Below are 20713 nucleotides of genomic sequence, written 5' to 3' on the forward strand. Positions count from 1 at the left end.
TTTTGTTTTTTTCATTGCAGTCACCATCTCTAGATTTGCAGATTTTTGATTCCTTCAAAGCTGACCTAACAAGGCAAGAGAGGAGTTGTTGTTAACCCCAGTAGTGATGCTGGATCCCATCAGGCCCCACCCACCCTGTGACTCACCATCCAGGTTCCAAGTTATTTCTCTTTTTTTAATACCATGACTCCAGCCATGTCTTATTAAATTCCAGCCTTATCTGGCCCCATCCTCCAACCTGCCTAGAGGGCCAGTATTTTTTAAATCAAAGGCTGCCTTCTTTAGACTGAATGTACTAAACCATTACACCTGATCTCAGTAATTATAGCCATCTGGACTTGCTGTTAGTTGGCAAGATTGTAGTTTCTCTTGCTTTTAATGGTAAGAGCACCAGCTCCCCAGTTCTTTCATAGAGGCTACCCAGCAGGTAGTTAGTATTCATCCACCTTGGGTTTCATTGCCATTTAGCTTTGGGGTTTCCTTTTTAAAACCTCACCACGACACTGGAGAGTTGCCATATTTGCTGTGTGATACACCACAGAGTTTTTAACTTCCACCTGGATAGTCACCAGTAGCAAATAGAAAGGACCTTGGGTTTAATGTCTCATCTGAGGGAATGCTACAATGTGTAGCCTTCATTATTCATAGCAGAAAAGGCCTTTGTCTTGGTCAAACAGGTTTAATGTGTTTTCTATGCTACATAAATTCAAACTTGATGGTTCATTTATTTGTTGGATTGCTGCTTTTATTTAATCTAAACCAAGCCCTGGGATTTACTAATAAGTTGTGTTCTGTCCCTTGCTTGTTTTAGAAAGGCAGCAGGCTAGATTATCCACTATCTTTTCTATTGTCAGTTGTTCAAGTTTGGGCACTGATGTTTGAGGGACCTCTATTGACAGAGCTAACAAGAAAAACAGTGTTTGGTTTGTAGATAATTTTTGTTTGGTTCTCATCTACAAAGGCTTAGCATTATATTGTTGATATGACTGTCTTTCTCTGACAGTATCCCAAGTGAAAATGAAAAAAAGAAGATTTGGAATATGTTAAGTCTCAAATGCAAGATAGCAATTCACTGTAAATACCCCATCTAGAAAAGAACTTTTTCTTGTGCTGTTCTATATGTTACAAACAATGTAAATCTTATTCATTGTGTCACAAAATTATCCAACCTGCTCAGGATTGGCGATGGTCTTAATTTTAAACCTGGTGTACGATGTTTTTTAACCTAATCTTTCTTTTTAACCTAGCCATATACTAGTGCCAATCATTTTAAAATGTGCATATAACAAGCAGTGGTTAACAGATGTACCAGTTTTGGGTAGAACCTCAGCTTCCATTTATATAGCATAGATGGCATGGGCCATGTTGCTCTAGGAGTGACTGTGCTCAAGTTTCTATGGCAACCAGTATACCTATAGCATATGATATATATTTGAGAAATGTGTTTGTTTCCTGTTGCAGGTTTGTTTGTTTGTTTTTGTATGGAATCCATTGCCAAATGTTGCAATGATGACTATTGCCTTGGGGTGCAATTGTACATCCACCAACATGGCCCAACATTACTGGCTGCCGTATCTTATCACAGAATCATATAATAGTAGAGTTGGAAGCGGACATGAAGGCCATTGGATCCAACCCCCTGCTGCTGCAGGTCACCGATTTACACCATCTCACTCAGACGGCTGTCCAGTTTCTTTTTCAATGTCTCTAGTGCGAGAGAGCCCACCAGCAATCTAGGCAGCTAGCATCTTCAGCCCTCAGTGCTTGGACTCCAATGGTGCTTCTGTAGAAAAGCCGTACTGGCTGCTTCTCCAATAGTGGCAATATACCTGAAGAGAGGGAAAAGAGACAGGGAGGGGAAGAGGCTGGAGCTGTCTACCTATGCCAGTTCTTAGTCATCCCCCAGCCTCCTTCACTCCCCGCATCTAGATAAAAGGGCCATCTAGATCAAGCACATGGTATGAGGCCTAATGGCTTGCCCTGGCAGTTGGGTGTGTCCAAGTCTCCAGGTTTGGAGGCATATTGCATCTAGGGTGTGTCTTTTGAGATAGGATTATATCCAATGTTACTCTAATTTAGTCCCATTCATTTCAGTAGGTATGCTCTAAGGACTAGCATGGAAAACAACACACATTATGGATCTATAGAGAATAGATCTATATATCTGACTTATAAAAGTTAAGTGAAATGTCCATAACAGGCAAGCAAAATAAAGGAAGTAGGAATATCCTAATGAGTAGCAGATGGTGGGGAGAGACCAGCCACAGAGGATGTCCATTGTTGCATAAGGAGCTTATGAGCTTTCAGAGGCTTTTGTTCAGCAGCTGATGGAAATAAAAATCTGGACTTGGATGGACCATATGTTCTCAGACTAATGCAAGTCAGAACTGAGATGCAAGTTTGCGAGATTAATCACCATCACTTAAGAATTTCAGCTCAAATCCACATGAAAGGATGCATTAGAACTCCCACAAAAGTTCTGGTTCACTACAAGAATTGCTGGATGAGAGTCAATGGGCTTTGTAATGTAGCAGGTCGTGCTACATTTCTATAATGGCCTCTTCTGGTTAAAAAAAATCTATAAATTCTTTTACTGAAACCACTAATAGTAGCTTTCAAAATATGAGAATGACAAACCAAACGATAAACATTCAGAACACATTACACACATTGTTTAGCTTGTCTGGAAGATATTATATCCTGATAATAAGAGAATGTGTAATGAATGTACCTGAAGAATAGATCATGTCTAATGCAAACTCTTATTTTGTTCCAGTCGGCATGTTTTCAATAGTAGCCTAGTAATATGATGATTTATTTTCTACTCTGGAAATTTTACACTAAATCTAGACTCATATTCTCACTAGGAGCAATTCAAAAGGATTGAAAGTAGGAAAGGTGTAGCTATCAAGAGAATGCCCTTAGATTTATGCAGACTTCAGTCTATCCTTTGTGTCATACATCTTTCCCCACATGGCACTCCTTCTGTTACCGTCACTTTTGTGTCTTCTTGGGTATCCTATGTACAAATTAAAATTGTGAGTTTATCCTCTAAAGCTGCTGTTCTCTTTTCCATAAAACTTGCTTGTGGTGTGAAATGCAGAGTAAAAATGAGCACACGAAATATGCTTTACCAAATGTGCCGGAGCCACTACCACTGCTACACAGCACTGATCTTGCAAAGAGACTCTGATCTGATTGTGAACTGCCACGGTTATTGTTCAAGGTCAGAAAGCCAAGCACTTGCCAAAACCTAAGCCTGCATCAGGGACAACTTTGCAAGGATGGTGCGCTGGAGGCAGGCTGGCAGAACTGAGATACTGAGCAACCTCAATTCCACTTACAGGATTGGGTACAAACCCCATTGGTCTCTAGTGTCACCTGAGCAGTGTAATCTGGTGGCCTGTGCAAAGACTGCTTTCTGCTCAGCTGTGGAGATGTCATGGAACAGGCACACCATGTTCCTGCTCTAGCAGACTCCCACAGAGGTCATGGTTTGAGACTCCTAGAAATGACACAGTTGCAACACGGGAGGTGGAGCCTTGGCAAATTTGCTTGGACTGAGGGCCTGTATCTTTCATTCGGGTAAGTTGCTGACTGGAGCTCCCTGAGGATCTGCAGCCCTGGTTTGCTTTGAGGCCCCACCGTGCCACTTGGACTTCTGCTTGAGGTCAGATCATCGAAGTTCAGCAGGTCAGAAGCATGGCCACCTCTTAAGTAGCTCAGCTGATTCATAGTTTTGCTAAATATCACTTAACTAGTGCAAGTAAACCTCCTGCAGGAATTATTCAGAACTCTTCCTGTTGACAAAAATGAATATTTAAAAAGATGATAATCCTGTAATAAAAAAAATCCAATTCATATCTGGTTTCTACAGAGAACTTTACAACCTTATAATCCCCAATTTTAATCATATCAGGAGGCTTTGGGGTATCAGACCAGTGAGTGACAAATAGATGACAGCTCATGGGAGGGTATGTGGTTCACTGGAGATAGAATATTGCTTTGTTACCAGCCAAGAGAATAGCTTCAAAAGATTGTGTTTTTATTCTTCTCCACTGCTATTTTTAGGTTGCCTTCTAAGCCGAAGGCCTTAACTTCAGCAGAATCATTAGAACATCCTCTCCTGTGATTTTATGCTACCGCCTACCCTCCCACTTTACAGACTTCCCTGTCACAGGCGTTCCAAAACAAGTCCTAAGTGGCAGATGGCCCAAGCCTTTTTTCCTGAGCACCCTCCAGAACAGTTCATTTCATCCTATCCTAACTAGAACTACAAACAACCCTCCCCTCACCAATTTCCTGCATTTGCGAAAACCATAGCTGTAACCCAATTTCCTAATATGTGCTATTTCAGTGGGATGTTTTATATTTTCACGTGTCACTGTATCTAAGGAGATAGCCTTTGTAGCAAGATCTACAAGTACAAGAACTCTAAACTATTTCTGTACTTTAGATGCAGACATTGTTGTTAAGGCCCTGTTAGATCTTGAATGTTCCCTCCACCAAGATGGCTGGGAGCCACTGATGAGGAAAGTGCAGGGTAAGCTCTGGGCAAGTACCAAGGTAGGTATGGTCAGGAACCCACCAAAGGCCCACACCCCAGCTGGGGTCCGCGAACAAGAACCCCATGGACCTGCTCTTACTCTTCTCTGTTGTAATCTGCCTATTTACCTGCCTTTTGCTTGCGCCCGGGCAATGGCTGTGGTTGGAGGAGGGGAAATTGCTGCCATGTCCTTTCTGCTTGTGGATCTCTGCCTGTCAGGCAAGCAAGTGGTAGCAATGAGGAGGAGGAGGAGGATGAAGGGCAATAGCGATAGCAGCTGCTGACAATGGCAGCAAAAAGTGGACTCAGCAGCTGTGCTCACACATAACGACAACGCATGGCAGGAATGGCTTGCCATGATGTGTGAATGCTGGAAGCATGGTGCGATTCATGGCATGTTTAGTTACCATGAATCGCCACCAAGAGCCAGCAGTTTGTTCTAAGGTTTCCATTTTTCAGAATTGTTTCCTGTTATATGTGAAATTGGTTGCAGTGTTTCTTTGTGGTTTCCCTGTTTTGGGCAGCGAGTTTGGTGGCAAGAGTGACGATGACCCCTCCAGCTGCCATTTTCCATCGCCCTGTTCCCCTATCAATGGCTGAGATGCTGGCAAGAGAGTGCTGATTGGCTGTCCCTCCCTGTCTTCCCTCCCAGCAGATGCTCCCTGTTGCTCTCCTGCCCCACAGCCTCAATGCCTGGTGCTACATCTCCTCTTCACTTTGCTGCTGGTCACCACGCCAGCTTCCCAAGGCTCACACACACATGCAAGAGAAATACTTGTTTTGTGAAGTGTGTGTGAACGAGAGAAAGCGTAAGCCTTGGCAGACGAGCCTCTTTTATGGGTGCGTGCCTCGTGAGGCTGGCATGATGTCGAGTGGCGAAGTGCTGAGGGGACGGACTGCCAGGCATGGTGGCAGTGGGGCAGCCAGACCTCAGGGCGTGCACTCCAGGAGGGAGGGCAGGGAGCGCCTCCAGCAGCAGTGACTGCAGGGACAGCTGTGTGCGGCATTCCTCCCTGGTTGCCACTGTGCTGTGTCTGTGGAGCACCAGGAAAAAAGTGGAGGCCGCCTGGGAGAACATCCGTGGGAGTGTGCAGGCCAATATGGAAGAGGCAGGAGATGTAGGCAGGAATGGTGCCTGCTGGAATGCTCCCAGCCGCGGGAGCTGATGGGATATGTGCCACCACTTGGAGGGAAGATGGAGGCACTTGGAAACTACTTATGACAAGTTACTGCATGTGTGAACAAATAAGAAAGTTAACTTTGTGCTATTCCTTAGCATTATGTGTGAACAGGGGAAGGGGCCCCATTGAGGGGGTCTTGCCCAGAGACCCCAAAAAGCCTGGAGCCAGCACTGGGAAGCCATTTTACAAGCTGGGTAGAAACAAAACATGATTATCCTACTTAATATGCATATTCAGAATACCGCACACCCACACCTACCCTGTATAAATGGTATGAGGCTCAAGAATCTGCTTCAGGGACTACTAATCAAAAAGAATAGGAATTAAGCTCTCAGGATCCTTCCAGCCTTGAGTGCTTCACTTCCATCTCACTCTGATTTTGGTCTTACCTCCTTCTATGTCAACAACATACCTGCAAAATCTGTGGGCTCCTGCATTACAGCCATTGGAACACCTCTGCTGTGGGCTGAATAGCTGAAGGACTGAAATATTTTGAAGACTGTCATTGTTCATGATCCTGGAACAGGGACTCTGATCAATTGATTGCATTTAATCCAACCTTTTTTTCAAGGAGCTCATGGTAGTTTTGGTGGCTCCCCCCTTCTTATTTTATCCCCACTACGATCCTCTAAGGTAGGTTAGGCTGACAGTTTCAAACTGGCAACAGTTACCTTGGGATCTTTATGGTTGGATGCATATATTGACTTGGGTATCTCCTAGTCCAACATGTTAACCACTACACTGTGCCTTTCCTTCCTTCCTTCCTTCCTTCCTTCCTTCCTTCCTTCCTTCCTATTCCATTCTGCAACACCTTTCTGCAGACACTCAATGTAGAAATAAGATATCTATATGTACATCCATATATGGAAAGAAAGATAATCTGAATTTTAGAACATGAACAAAAAGGACAATAAAAGAGCACAATGCCAAACCATTAATTATCAGCTACACAGAAAAGTTTTCTTAAATGGAAAAATTGCTCCCTGGCTTCTAAAGGTCAGTTTTGGGATAGGTAGAAATGCTGTCCTGTGCAGGGAATTCCAAAGACTAGGTACTATAACCAGAACATCCCTGCATGCCAGCAGGTCTTATTTAGGCAATGGGAAATGTGGAGATGGGCCTGCTGAATCAATGTGAAATAAACATGATGATCAGAGTACCTATAAAATCAGGTGTAACACTAAATGCCTTTCTGAAGGTTGTTTTTCTTATTTAAAGGTTTAAATGAGCTAAAAGTAATTTCTCTAGTTTAGAATCCTTGCACACTGGATCTAAAAAAAAGCCCTCCCAACAGGGAAATTTAAATAAACGTTCCAACACTTATGAAAGCCACATGAAATCAAAAGATGTTAAAGTTGCATGAGAGGTCTGGACGCTCTAAAGTTTCAGGTTGTAAATAGGATTTAGGACCTTGCGTTAACCAAGGCAACAAAAAATAATTAACGCATACTGCTAAACTTCATTAGTCTCCCAGGGTTTAAATTATGCTTGCAACATCTACACATGAGAGTGAATACTGTTTAAAAAGGTGGGAAGCCACTTTGCTATGAAAATTTGTTTTCTTCTCCAGACAAGGAACAATGCGCCTTTCTCACTGCATAATTGCCTTCAAGATATATCGAGTGAATATTGTTCTGATACCATAACTCCCCCTGAAAGTTTCTTCAACCTTGAATGCACACATTTCGCTACGTGGTTTTGTCTCTGTTCATTAAAAGCAACTAGAGTAGGCTCCAAACGCCCACACCTTTATCGCCAGTGGCAAATGAAGGCTTTTAAAGTAAGATGCTGAAGGAGACCCTATGCAGATTGAGGCCTTGCGCAAAGGACCTCTTCAAACATGCCTGCAGTGCATAGTTAGCTTTTAGGCCTTCTCATGAAGCCTTTCACCCCAACCCTTCAAAAGTGTATAAATCTTGTTCTTTGCAAATCTTCAACAGGTGGAACTGTAGATTTTTCACTTGGCCTCCACTGTGCTCAGCTTGTTAGTGAACCTAAATATGGACCAAAAAACCAGTATGAGGCCCCAGGGATCTAGCTTTCCAAAGAAAACCAATCTGGGTAAGTGCAGCCCTGAAAGTTCCCACAGCCTGGGGAAACAGAGAAAGCATAGTGCATAACTGCTCATTCACATGGGGACCCATATGCTTTCCCTTCTCCCCAGTCAGGCTCTCAGGTGCAGCGGGCTCAAGATATTTTGTCGCCTGAGGCAAACAGTAAGAGTCCCTGTCCCTGTATAGAACATTGGAGTGAAAGTTGAAACTTTCTTCCACACAGGCAATCAGACAGCATGTTCCACCCAGTTCAAGCAGGAACAGACAAACTTGAGGGGCACAAAGGAGGCTTTGTGGCACACAGCTTGCTCCTCCAGCTCCCTGCTGCCACCCCCAGCATCCGTCCCCAGGGGCAAATGCCCCACTCTACCCAATGGCAGGACAGGCCTGGTGGTGTTTCTGCCGGTGCATTTTCATGTGTGTTGGCCCTGCTGAGAGGAAGAGTAAAGGAGCCACTCTACAATGTGACGAATCTGAAGTACCTGCGAATCGTGGTAATTTTGCATTTCCTTTAGTGAAGATGAGGCAAAGCATTCTGAGGGAAAGTGAAGTGGGGAGGCACTGCCCTTTTCCTAGCACAGAACAAAGAATAAGGAACCTCTTTGCTGCTGCAAAAGGAATCTTGCTGCAGCAGTCCGAAGTGGAGCTGGACTACACAACAGCTGCCAAACGTTTTCCCCACATGGTGATATAAGTGGGTAAACCAGGGCGGCGACTTCAGGGAAGACAGGGCCTTGTCAAGTCTGCATGGGCCGATACCCACTTTTTGTAGCGTTTTGTGATCTTTGCTATTACCTCACCAAAATCTGCATGATAAAACATCACCCACATAACTGGGTGGAGATAAAAGGAAGGAAGATGAATGGAGTTAACAGTAACTGACTGGTATGGCAGACTTCGGAAGATTACTTTGTGAGCATCGCATGCCAGAAACTGTAATGAGTAAGGTATGAATTGAAGCCACCTAAGCTTCAAAAGAGGCAGAAAGATTAGGCATGTGATAAGTGTGAGGCAAGAATGAGTTAATCATCCACAGGCTGTTGCTCTTGAATTCTAGTCTTTTCAAATACAGTTTCCAATTGTTTTTTTAAGTTAGTATTTATCTATTTATTTCTATACTGCCCTGTAGCTCAAGTTCTCTGGGCGGTTTGCAACGATGTATAAAATAAAACAATAAACTACAATACAAGTAACATAAAACAACAATGTTAAAAGAATTTAAAGTTAATTTAAAATAACCAAAATACAATTAAAAGGGTTGGCAGGGTGGGTCAGTGTGATATGTGAATGCCTTCCGCAAGCACTCTGAAAATGTCAGTGCACCTCTTCAGAAAGACAAAGACAGACGTTCATATATTGCTCGTAGCAGCCAGTTCCCAGTGACTTCCCACATTCAAAATGTTTTTCCTCTGTGTGGACTTTGGCCCTTAACGTCACCTCCTCACCCTCAGTGTGGGCAAGCGAGGTCCATTTTCCTTCTGAGTGGCTGCTCAGTTAGGAATATCCCAGAAGGCCCATCCAGTGGCTGGCCAGTGGGAGCAACCTGAATACACGTAGGTCCTCTTATGGGGGATGCTGGTCAAGCGTGCTTTGCCTCCCAGAGCAAGTACTGGGGAACAACACCCACGAGACACAGACAGAAGTCCACCAAAATGGCTCTCACTTGTGTTCTCTTGTGTGCGTGTGTGTTTCTATAGTCGTAGCCTCACAGAGCTTTTTGCCAGAGCAGCTGGGCTTGCATGACATGACAGTGGGCTGTTGTGCCATGCAAACCTGGACTGTTCCTCACAGGGTGACTTGTTCCTGGGCAACAAGCCACCCTGTGAGCCTTTGGAGTGTTCTAGGGGTTGCACCCACTGTGGGTTGTCGTGTCGTCTGGATGCAGGTGACCAGTTCCATCACGGGTACTGGAAAGTGACTTGGCAAGAGCAGCAAACACACACTGCTGCTTGCGCAAGCTTGCCGGGGAAGCCGCTCATGCTAGCTGCTCCACAAGTGCCCAAATGGCCCATGAGTGATTGGAGCTGCTGAGGGTCCTCCACTGGGCTTGTGAACCATTTGCACCTCACCGTGGCTTTTTCCCTTTTACTTTTTGGGGCTTTGCACTCCCTTTGTGGCAAAATCCTGGTTTTTGTGGAGTGGGGGAACTTCACTGTCCTAAGGATGCTCTCACTTTTCTACTTGTTTGCTAGTTTCTAGGAACTTGGGAACATGGGAAAGTTCAAGCCAGTCCCTTATGAAATGTTGTTTTTGACAGAACTTCTCATGGATTTGCCCTGTCAAAAACACCTTTCAAAAGGAACCAGAGGGGTTGGTTTGCACTTTCCAATGTTCTTAAGCACCTACAGTCTCAGGAACAAGTGGAATTGTGAGAACGTCCTTAGGATAGTGGAGTCTACTCCCCCCCCCAAAAAAAACAGTATCCTGTTATGAAGTGATTGTGAATCCCAGCATCCCCATTTTTGGGGGCACAGTTGACCTGTATCTTTGCTTTGGCCTTACAGTCTCATTTTGACAGCTGTCAAACATGATGAAGGACAGGGAGGGTAATTGGAAGCCTCTTTCAGTCAATGTCCCAAGCCAATGTCCAGGTGAGGCTTCCCATTTTCAGGTAATATGTGCACAGGTATGCATAATTGTGGGGGTGGGTCCCCAGAATTTTTGTAACAGTTTGCAAACATGGACATCCCCTCCAAATTCCAGTTCAGCACTCTGAAGGGTTATTAAAGGATCTGGAGAGGGGAGGGAAAGAAAAAGGAATGAAGTTCATTTTTTCTGACTTTGATCCCCTTTCACACAGAATCCCAAAGCAGCAACTCCCAAATCAGTTACTGCCCAAGTTGGGGAAACTTGGCAAAAGCCAGTTATCAAACCAGCTTTCACATTTTGGGCAGGTGGAGAGGGTTAAAGGGCAAAAAAGCTGTGGCAAGCCAAAAATGGCTTTCAGTCATGATGGGGATGGGAAAACAAATTGGTCCCGCTGTGGTGTCTCCTGGGATACATATGGAAGACATTCAAGAAAGGTAGCGAATGAAACTGTTAGGGTGAGACTGATCATCTGTCAGGTACACCATGGGTTGTTTCCAGAACAACCAACCCACCGTGGCTTATTGCCATGCTGGGTTGGTGAGATGTGTGAATATACCCAATAGAGATGCTTGATTAAATCATCTCCAGACCACAGGTGTTTATTCCACAATAGATCTGCTATTAATGGTGCAACAGCACTCTTTTTTGTACTTCTTGTAACAGACAAAGCAAACTTAGAGCATCCCGGGAACCATATGGTACAGCAGATCTTCCCTCCTGAGGCCATAGACACGACTGTGACCTCAACAGGGGAAATGCCTGTTGCAATCCCTGAAGAGGATTGGGAAAGGTAGGTCGGGGCAAGACGGGGAGGAAAGGGAAATCGAGCTAAAAATAGCTGGGCAGGAGAACAGGAGCCATTTTTGCCTTCATTGTTCCTCTTGCCCTCTCTGGCAAAGCATAGGCTAGATCAGAGGCCCAGTTTTGGGGCTTCCATCTGTACAGCATCTATCAGATTATGCTCTGACTCTATAATGCGTGAGCTGAGGCAATCTGGCCCCCTCCACCGTGGTTTTTCAGCCATCACTGATAAAGTAGTGTTAAACTCACGCCTTTTGGTTAAGCTAAATGCCTCCTTTTTCTACATGCCTTCCAGGATTTTTTAAATAGCTTGAAAATGTGGTGATGTTTACTTACCATGGTTGAAAATTCCTCCAAGTCACTGGAAATTATGTCACAGTCCATCTATCAGGGTGGAGGCTAATAGTCAGTTTTGCATGCAAATCTGAGCAAGAAAAAGAAGACTGAATTGGCTGGCAGGTAGACGTGCTGGGGAGCAGAGGGGTGCATTGTTGCTTTTGGAGGTTACAAAACTGCTCCAGGACCTGTCCTGCCTTCTTGTTTCCCCTGCTCAGTTTTTATATTTGTAAATAAGCTGTATTTAAACCGCCCACACGGAGTGAATTTTTAGCATTGCTTTGTTAGAAGGCAAGTGTCCCTGTAAAAGACAGAAGAGCCCAGCTGGATCAGATTAAAGGTCCAGTTGTGTCCTGGTATGCTGTTTATCCGAGTGAGTAGTCAGACTAAGCAGAACCAGGCCATGAAGGCAACTGTTTCCCCCACTGCTGCTCCCAAGCAAGTGTACTCCAATGTTCACCAATGCTAGGAGCATGGGTAATAAGCAGGAAGAGCTTGAAGCTCTCCTGGGAATAGGAGGGTATGATCTGGTGGGGATCACGGAAACTTGGTGGGATGAAAGGCAAGACTGGAATGTGAACATAGACAGGAAGGGAAAGAGGGGTGGGGGCGTGGCTTTATACATCAGGGAAGGGATAGGATGCAGTGAGATAGAATGCAGCACAGATGGGGATTCGGTAGAGGCAGTCTGGGTGAAACTTAGGGGTTTTGACAGGGAAAGAGACCTGACAGTGGGGGGGGGTGTTATCACCCTCCAGGTCAACTTGAGACCCTGGATGATGTCCTGACAGGCCAGATTCTAAGGATATCTCGGGGGAGGGACACAGTAATCATGGGAGATTTCAGTCTCTCAGATATTAGTTGGGAGACTCACTCAGCGGTGACAGCCAGGTCACGTCACTTCCTAGAAGCTATAGAGGGAGGGTTTTTCACACAGAGGGTCCGAGAGGTGATGAAGGAGGGGGGACATGCTTGACTTGGTCTTGTTCAACAGGGAGGAGTTGATAGATGAGGTACAGATTAGGGGAGCTCTGGATGTGAATGATCACTCCATCCTTTGCTTTTTGATCAGGGGAATGGGGATGAGTAGCAGGTCGAGCACTAGAAGGTGGTACTTCAGGAGGGCCAACTTTGGCCAACTGAAGGCCAGACTGGGGAAAGTCTCCTGGGATAGGTTACTGGAAGGCAAGCGAGTTGAGGAGGGGTGGATGGCACTCAAAAGGGAGGTTTTGGAGACGCAAGACTTGACAATACCTCTAGTTAGTAAGGCGGGGAGGCAAAGGAGAGTGTCGCAGTGGATGTGAAAGGAGGTGGTTAGAGGGATTAGATGCAAGAGGAACCTCCCGTAGGAAATGGGTACTGGGGGAAATAGACAAAAGGGTATACCGGGAGGAGGAGGCCCATTGCAGAAGGATTCTTCGCAAGGCTAAGGCTGATTACGAGCTGAGACTTGCCAAGAATATCAAGAGCAACAAAAAGGGCTTCTTTCAGCATGTAAATAGTAAAAGGAAGGGGAGACAAGTGGTGGGACCACTAAATAAGAAGGAAGGCGATCCAGTGACTGATGTGGGGGAACAGGCTGTTGACAACAGGCTGAACATGAGCTGAGAGTGTGACGTGGTGCTTAAGAAGGCAGATGGCACCCTTGGATGCATAGGCAGAAGCTTCCAGATCTAGAGGAGTTGATGCCATTCTGCATGACTCTGATGAGCCCACAGCTGGAGTACTGCATCCAGTTCTGGGCTTCACATTATGGGAGACACATAGCTAGGTTAGAATTGGTCCAGCACAGGGTCGCAAGCATGGTAGCCAGGTTGGGAGGGATGACATGTGAGGAGGGATTGAGGGCACTGGGTCTTTTAAGCCTGGAGAAGAGATGACTCCAAGGGGATCTTTAGGCAACTCATAGGAATGTGAGGGGATGTCATGTGGAGGAGGGCCGTGAGCTGTTCTTCCCTGCAGTGGAGGGCAGGACACATTCCAGTGCATTCCAATGGGGGAAAGTTCGAGGAACCAGGGTTCAGGTTGGATGTCAGGAAGAACTTCCTGATGGTTAGGACCCCTGAGATATGGAATGGGCTTCCAAGGGGGGTGGTTGAGGCCCCTCAGTGAGGGTGTCCAAGGACAGATTGGACAACCACATGCTGGGGATTACACAAGTGGTGTCAGCTGGAGCTGGGGATCAGACTAGATGGCCCAGGAGACCCCTTCTGACTCACTTTTTTTTCCTATGTTTCTCTGTCTTTAGCTGAAGCTTAAAAAAAATGCTTTAACTTTCCTCATAGAGGGAGTATTTCCCCCTTTTTTCACTTTTCCCCATTTTCAGTTATCCTTTTTAAGATGAGGTGGCCATAATTGTGCACAGTGCTCCAAATTTAGCTAAACCAGAGATTTAGGAAGACGCTTTAATGTGGATCCATCTGGGTCAATATTGGGTACCCTGACCAGCACTAGTTGCCATCACTATCTTGCAGAGACTCTTCCTGCCCTTCCAGCAAGACAGTGAAGCTGGGACAATTGCCTTTTAAGCCACTGAACTAATGGCCCTTCCTATAATGGCAGTTCAATGCAATCCCTTCCATGACATTTCCTGAGGAACCTGTCACATACACTGCTGTTATTCTTCATTATGCCACCCACCACAACACCAGGATCTCTTTTCTCGTTGGCTATTGCCAGTTTAGACCCCATCAGTCACCGTATATGCAAAGTTAGGATGCTTTTCTTTTCTTTCTTTTCTTTGTACTCTGCCCCAATATGCATCACTGCAGAAAAGACAGGGAAAGCTGGCTGAACATTTAGGGCCGTTCTGGACATTAGACAGCTGCTACTTGGGCTGGCTACCATCTGTACACCCAACAGGGAGCCACAGTCAGTCTCAGCATCTCGACAAGGCTACCTGTACGATACAAGAGCCTGGAAACATGCATTTCACTTTACATCTAAAAATGTAGCTGGGCCAGGTCTCTTGCTAAGTTTGAGCAACAGTGGAAGTGATTTAAACCATTTGGAACAATCAGTACATTGTAAAGACGGGCACACCATCTTTGCTGATATGAAATAGTTGGCCTAAGGGCCAAAGAAATTGCTCCTTTGAGCATGCTCAGCTGAGTTATGTGTGACTGTCTCCCTACTGTCCTGCAAACATGCACAGCCTTGATCCAGAGCAGGATGGTGCCACTTAGGGAAAAGAAAACTTAAGCTTCTCCCCTTCCTTCCCTCCAAATAAAATTTTAATTTTCTACACACACTTCCCCCACAACTACAGGGTGTGTGTGTGGGTGTGAAATTTTAGGCTGGAAATGGAAGGAGGAAGCTGTCTTCTTCTATAGTACCACAGTGCCCAAGCTGGCTGTTTAGTCTTTTGTTTTTCCTCTTCTTTTAGAAAATTAAAATTAGTTAAAATTGTAATATAGCTATTGGCAGACCATTAAAAATCTTGTGTTGTATAAGACTGCTTTTTTCCTTAGGTAGCTCCCAGCTCCTGCTAAATTTCTCCTGCCTCTTTTCTAATCCTTGCAAAGGGCTTATTCCGCCCAGACTAGTCAGAGGAATTGCAAGAATGTTTCAACTGGGGAGCTGGCAAGCCTCAACCAGATATTAATCCAAAGTCCAGTGTGAAAAGAATGTGACTTATAAGTCTCCCATTCCATTATCCCCCAAGAGCTCTCTCTCTGTTTTGGCTCCCACTGGAAATTTTGAGATAATACCACCTGTCTTAGAGGTTCCAGAGTGATACCTGTTTAGCCAGTTGTGGCAGAAGGTACAAAGAGTAATAAATATTATCTTAAACTTAAATATAAACTTAAATATTATCAGGTTTATTAGGCCTAATGTTCATAGTCTAGAGCCCTCCCCATCAGATGCATGCAGTGTTATCTAGAGTTTCATGTTTAGATATAGTACCTGCTAGTGGAATTGTAAATTATGCAGTTGGAGGAAAATTGAACAGAAAGTACTAACAGTAAGGATAGATTATCAACAGTGGCCATTCACAAATGAGGTGAGCTGATAACACAAGCATTCTGGCACTAAAATGCCAATTAACAGGTATAGTGTGATTTATACTGAACAACTTTATCCATGTTCATTCCTCTGGAAATACTACCAAACTTCTTCATAAATTGCAATTCAGAAGTTATCTTTCTTTGAAATGTGTTTGCTTCAGAATGGCCACTTCAAGGTCAGTGGCAGAGTGTCCCCTCCCCGTGAAGTAGGGGAAGTGCCCCCTCCCCGTGGTAGATTTGTGTCCATTTATTCTTAACTTGCTGTTTCCCCTTTGCAAACTGTAGAAGGACACTGCTGACAGAAGTTAACATATATCACATTGGGAGATGAACCATTGGATGATACCTGATGTTGTAAGTGACATTGTTAAGTCCTGTAATTGTGCGGGAGTAAATTTGTTGTTGTTATGTGCCATCACATCATCTCTGACTGATGGCGACCCAATGTATGAAAGCTCTCCAAAATTCCCTGTCCATGACAGCCTTATTCAACTCTTGTAAATTCAAGACGGCGGCTTTCTTTATGGAGTCAATCCATCTCCTGTTTGGTCTTCCTTTTCTTCTTCTGCCTTCTACATTCCCTAGCGTAATTGCCTGTTCCAAGGAGTTTTGTCTTCTCATGATGTACTCAAAGTACGACAGTCTCAGTTTTGTCATTTTTGCTTCTAAGGAAAGTTCTGATTTGATTGGATTTAGAACCACCATGTTTGTCTTTCTGTTGGTCCCCAGGGTATTTGGAAAGCTCTGATCCAGCATCATAATTTAAATGTGCAAATTTACTTTTTGTTAGCTTTCTTTGCTGTCCAGCTTTCACATGCATATGTAGTGATCAGGAGTAGCATAGTATGGATAATCTTGGCCATGGTCTCTGATAAAGCATCCTTACACTTGATGCACTTTCCTAGTTCCTTCATTGCTGTCCTTCCAAGTCTCAATCTTCTTTGAATTTCTTGGCTACAGAATCCATTTGAGTTGATGAATGAACTGAGGTATGTAAAATATTTCACAATATAAAGAGACAGATTTGGCAGTTGGGTTTGTTGCAGTTCTGGTACCCTGTGTCTGCATCCTTATCACACTGGACTTGAATCCTCCCTATTTTCTCCTTGTGAGGAACCCAAGTGGCTTACATAGCTCCATTTTATTCTCAGAATAACAACTGTGTGAGGTGGGTTAGGCTGAGATTGAGTGACTGGGCCAGAGTTACCCAGAGTCATGGCTGGCTGGAGGCAATTACCCTGGGGTCTCCCAGGTTCTGAGTCCAACGCTCCAACTACAACACTACACTGGTCATGTGACATATCAATAGCGAGAAGCTGTTGTATGTTGGTGGGTTGTCTGCCAGCAAATGCAGGCTTACCACCCAAGGCATGTTTGAGGGAAGGGAGGTATGAGCTCAGGCTGCTCCATTCTTAGGTGGAGATACTTGCCTCTCGTAGGCATTGTGAGATGGACGAAGACCATTGTTCACTCAGCATGTTTTGAAGGCCCAGAAGGCCCTAATGTGCCTCATTTACAAGCAAAGGTGAGTATCCTGTAAGAGAAAGGCATCCCCCAAAGTAATTGAAAGATGCATGCTGCCACCCTCCAGGTATACTGGCCTACAACTCCCATCAGCCCCAGCTAGCATGGCAAATGCCATGTTAGCTGAAACACTAAGGGAGTCACAGTCTGACATAGCTGGTGGATACCAGGCTGGAGAAGGCTGTTGCACTGGATGAAGAGATTTCCTAGACTATCTGTGAAGAATCGTTGGTGCCTTCAACCAAAGTTTTGGCAAGTTATTTTTAACATGTGCACTTCAGTCTTCCTTATCTCTGAGCATTTAGACTAGTAAATCTCTCCCCTCTGCTCGTTCTCCCCTCCTTCCGCTCCCACTCCCAGTTCTACTTTTCTAACCCCTCTCCCCCAGCATTGCCTACTTCCTCTGGTTTGCTCCTTTCTCAGCCCCTTCTGTTACCCATCCTTTCCCACCTGTCCAGCCACTCTCTAGCACCCAAGCAGCTCAGCCAGTGATAGGCAGAAGCTCTTAAGATGAGAGCAACAAACCCAATGGCAAGCAGTTACCCCTGGTAAAAGACTGTGCAGTCCATGGCTGCAAAGGCTGTTAAAACTGCTCAGGCTCCTGGCAGACAAGCTTCTACTTCTACTGGCAGACATTTTCTCACATATTTTCTTCTGCTGGGGCATCAAATGTCCATTAATTTGCTACAGTTGGGGCATGTCAACAAACCAGGCAGTGGGACAGCCCTCCCATACCACAAAAGGGTGGAAGAATTTGGGTTCCAAACAAACCAGTCCAATGTACACAACTGTACAAGGTTCAAAATGACATCAATAAACACAGCTGCGTGTATCACAGGAAACCTTTGCAAACTGGCTGGAGTTGGATGTTTATATGAATCTGTATCTGTAAGTCAGGTTTCATTGCTAAGACAGGTCTTAAGAACAACTTCCAAAGAAGCTTACATTCAGAAAAAGCATTGCCTCCCAGTTGATCGGTATGAACCCATCAGTGGATTAGCATAGAAAAAGTAACTGAGCAAAGTGAGCAATGTACGCATATACAAATATTGTTTCTCTGTCACTTCATTCGAAAGGTCATTCAGCACAGGAAATAACGAAAGGAAAGTAAGTTACAGCCTTTTTCGGTTTGTTTTATTTGGAAAACCTGTAAGAGTTTGGTTCCGAATTGGTTTTCAACTAACAGTTAACACTTTCCCCACATCTCCTCATTCTTTTTACTAACCACTCCCATGAGCTAGTATTACTAACTGTTACATAAACAAGCAGAGCACATACACATCAACTCCAGAGAAGTCTGGAATCCCTACTTGATTGCCTGCCATCATTTGTACGAAGAGGTTGCAACCAACTGGAAAGCAAATCTTCACCAAAAGAATCTGCGTTGAAGGTAGGAAGACTGCAATTCCATTTAGAATCATCTGAGGGTGAAAGCAGACGTGCATTTTTAGTGTGACAGAAGCACTCTGAATGCATCTTTGCTGTCCCCATTTTACTTGGGAGATCTCTCTGCCTCCAGAGAGATACAGGGCTAAAACAGACATGACTTTGAATTGCATCCACCTGCTTTAAAAAAAAAAAAAAAAACTCTTATAGTAGATATGGGGCCCCTAATCTTGATAATAAAAGGCTCCCCGTGGCCCCAAACTGTGATAGCAATCTAGACGGGCCATTCTGTGCAAAGGCATAGCTTTGTTTGTTTTAGCCCACAGACTTTCCTACTGGGATTCAAAAGTGCCAATTTTGGAAAAGGACAAATTCCATTTCCTCCCAAACATAGTGAAAGTTTGTGTTTGCTTACCACAGAACATTGCCAGTCCTGTTATAATCAAAAGTAGCTGGCATCGTGTGTCAGCTAAAGACCAAATCAAATGAGATTCGGTAAGGTATGTGTCAGGATGTTCTACTGTTTCCTATTTCTTACTTAAAAGCAGCCAAGGAAAAGGTATAGGCACAAATTACAGGCGCCTGTATAGGGTTGGGGGATCTTTATGGGGGAAACAGTAAGATGGCAAGGCAGAAATCCCCTATAGGTCACCACTGCCACAATCAGTTCTGGATCCCATCTCCCATCTCTGTAGCATGGACCTACCTTAGAGAGTTCTTGTGGAGATTATTGAGGTGAGATATCTAGCTATTGTGAACTAATTAAACTGATTCAATAATGATGTTGATGATGTACGTGAAGCAGTTTGAATGCTCACCAATAATGCGCCTATTATTGTTTTGAGAAATATGGATGGATGCTAGCTTGGTGCTCATCTTTTGTCTATTTCTTTTACCCAAAAACAGACAATGCCACATACCTCTGCATTTCTTCGCTGTGTATTGCTGTATCTCACAGCTGGCTTGCTCCTTTGTGAATCCAGTGTCACAGAAGCAGAAGGAAATGACGAGAGTATTCTTCAAGACATGCAGAAAAAAATTAATGACCTGTGGCAGGGTTTGCTCTACCCACAGCATTATGAGGAGTTCCTTGCAGCCAACCATACTGCATATGCCAACTGTATACTACAAGCTAGTACCAAACTAGATGCAAGCCAGCCACAGGTAACAGGGGAAGTTCTCTTCAGGCAGACCTACCCATACGGAAAACTGGAGGCTATTTTCTATGTAGATGGGTTTTCCACAGAAGCCAACTCAACAGGCAGAGCTATTCATGTGCACCAGTATGGAGACCTCAGTGACAGTTGTGACTCTGCAGGAGGACACTACAATCCTTTAAAAGTGAACCACCCTTACCATCCTGGAGATTTTGGCAACTTCAACTCTAAAGAAGGCAAAATTAGAAAACATAAATGCAGCCTCATGGCCACTCTCTTTGGCCCACACACCATAATGGGACGATCTATTGTGATCCATGAGCAGGAAGATGACCTGGGGAAAGGAAACAACAAGGCCAGTCTAGAGAATGGGAATGCTGGAAAACGTCTGGCTTGCTGTGTCATTGGAACATGCAACAAAAACCTGTGGGAGAAGAAGTTTCCAGAGTTTATGCAGAAGAGGAAGAAACGGCTCACGAAACAAGCCCAGAACAGACAAGCCTAGGTGAAGATCAGAGACAATGACAACTCCCAATGGATTTTGAATCTGCCAAGCTAGTAGTTAAATAATAGGAAAAGTTTCTGATTCCCTTGAGAAAATGTAAGATATGCCTATTGTTCTATTATAGTCCTCCTTTCTGTAAGCAGATTAATAATAAAAAAGTAGCAGCATATTTTTCCAAAGTTCATATTCAGGCTTTTATTCAGCTCCCAAGTTTAGTCTTGACACGGTAAGAAGGGCTGTATGCTTTGCTACTGAAATCTTGAGCCATTCTACTTATTGTGTGCCGTATCTCTCAGAAAAATCTCAAGAACAAGAAAGCTGGAGGAACAAAAGGTAAAAATAAATGTCTTCAACTCAGATGATGTGCTCTGTTTTCCTACATACCTAAAATGCATAGAGATATTTCTCTCCCAACCTTTCCACTGTTTGAGGATGGGCTGGCAGACAGTGATAACAGCTTTCCCCTCAGAGCTCAGGTAGGAGTTTCCACGTTATTTCTCTTAAAACTTCAGATGCATTATTTTATTCTGCTTATATTTGCAGGTTTTGCTTCCTAACTCTGTTAAGCTTCTTAACTGAGTTGAGTTATCCTCAATCTTGTAGCAGTGTCACGTGGTTTACATTTGA

General features: G+C 44.3%; 1 protein-coding gene across 1 annotated transcript; it reads left to right on the top strand.

The window, feature by feature from the left end:
• Nucleotides 1–18186: 18186 nt before the first annotated feature.
• Nucleotides 18187–20443, top strand: SOD3 (superoxide dismutase 3). The gene is made up of 2 exons (XM_044418246.1): nucleotides 18187–18428; nucleotides 19331–20443. Exon 2 carries the CDS (start codon nucleotides 19334–19336, stop codon nucleotides 20084–20086), a length of 753 nt encoding a protein of 250 aa, XP_044274181.1. The 5' UTR covers nucleotides 18187–18428; nucleotides 19331–19333; the 3' UTR covers nucleotides 20087–20443.
• Nucleotides 20444–20713: the final 270 nt, after the last annotated feature.

This window comes from Varanus komodoensis, unplaced genomic scaffold (assembly GCF_004798865.1).
Source record: "Varanus komodoensis strain SLA01 unplaced genomic scaffold, ASM479886v1 scaffold9, whole genome shotgun sequence".
NCBI classification, from domain to species: domain Eukaryota; kingdom Metazoa; phylum Chordata; class Lepidosauria; order Squamata; family Varanidae; genus Varanus; species Varanus komodoensis.

What these genes read in the sequence shown, in the direction of transcription:
- SOD3 (XM_044418246.1), top strand. Translation starts at nt 19,334, where the DNA reads ATGCCACATACCTCTGCATTTCTTCGCTGTGTATTGCTGTATCTCACA.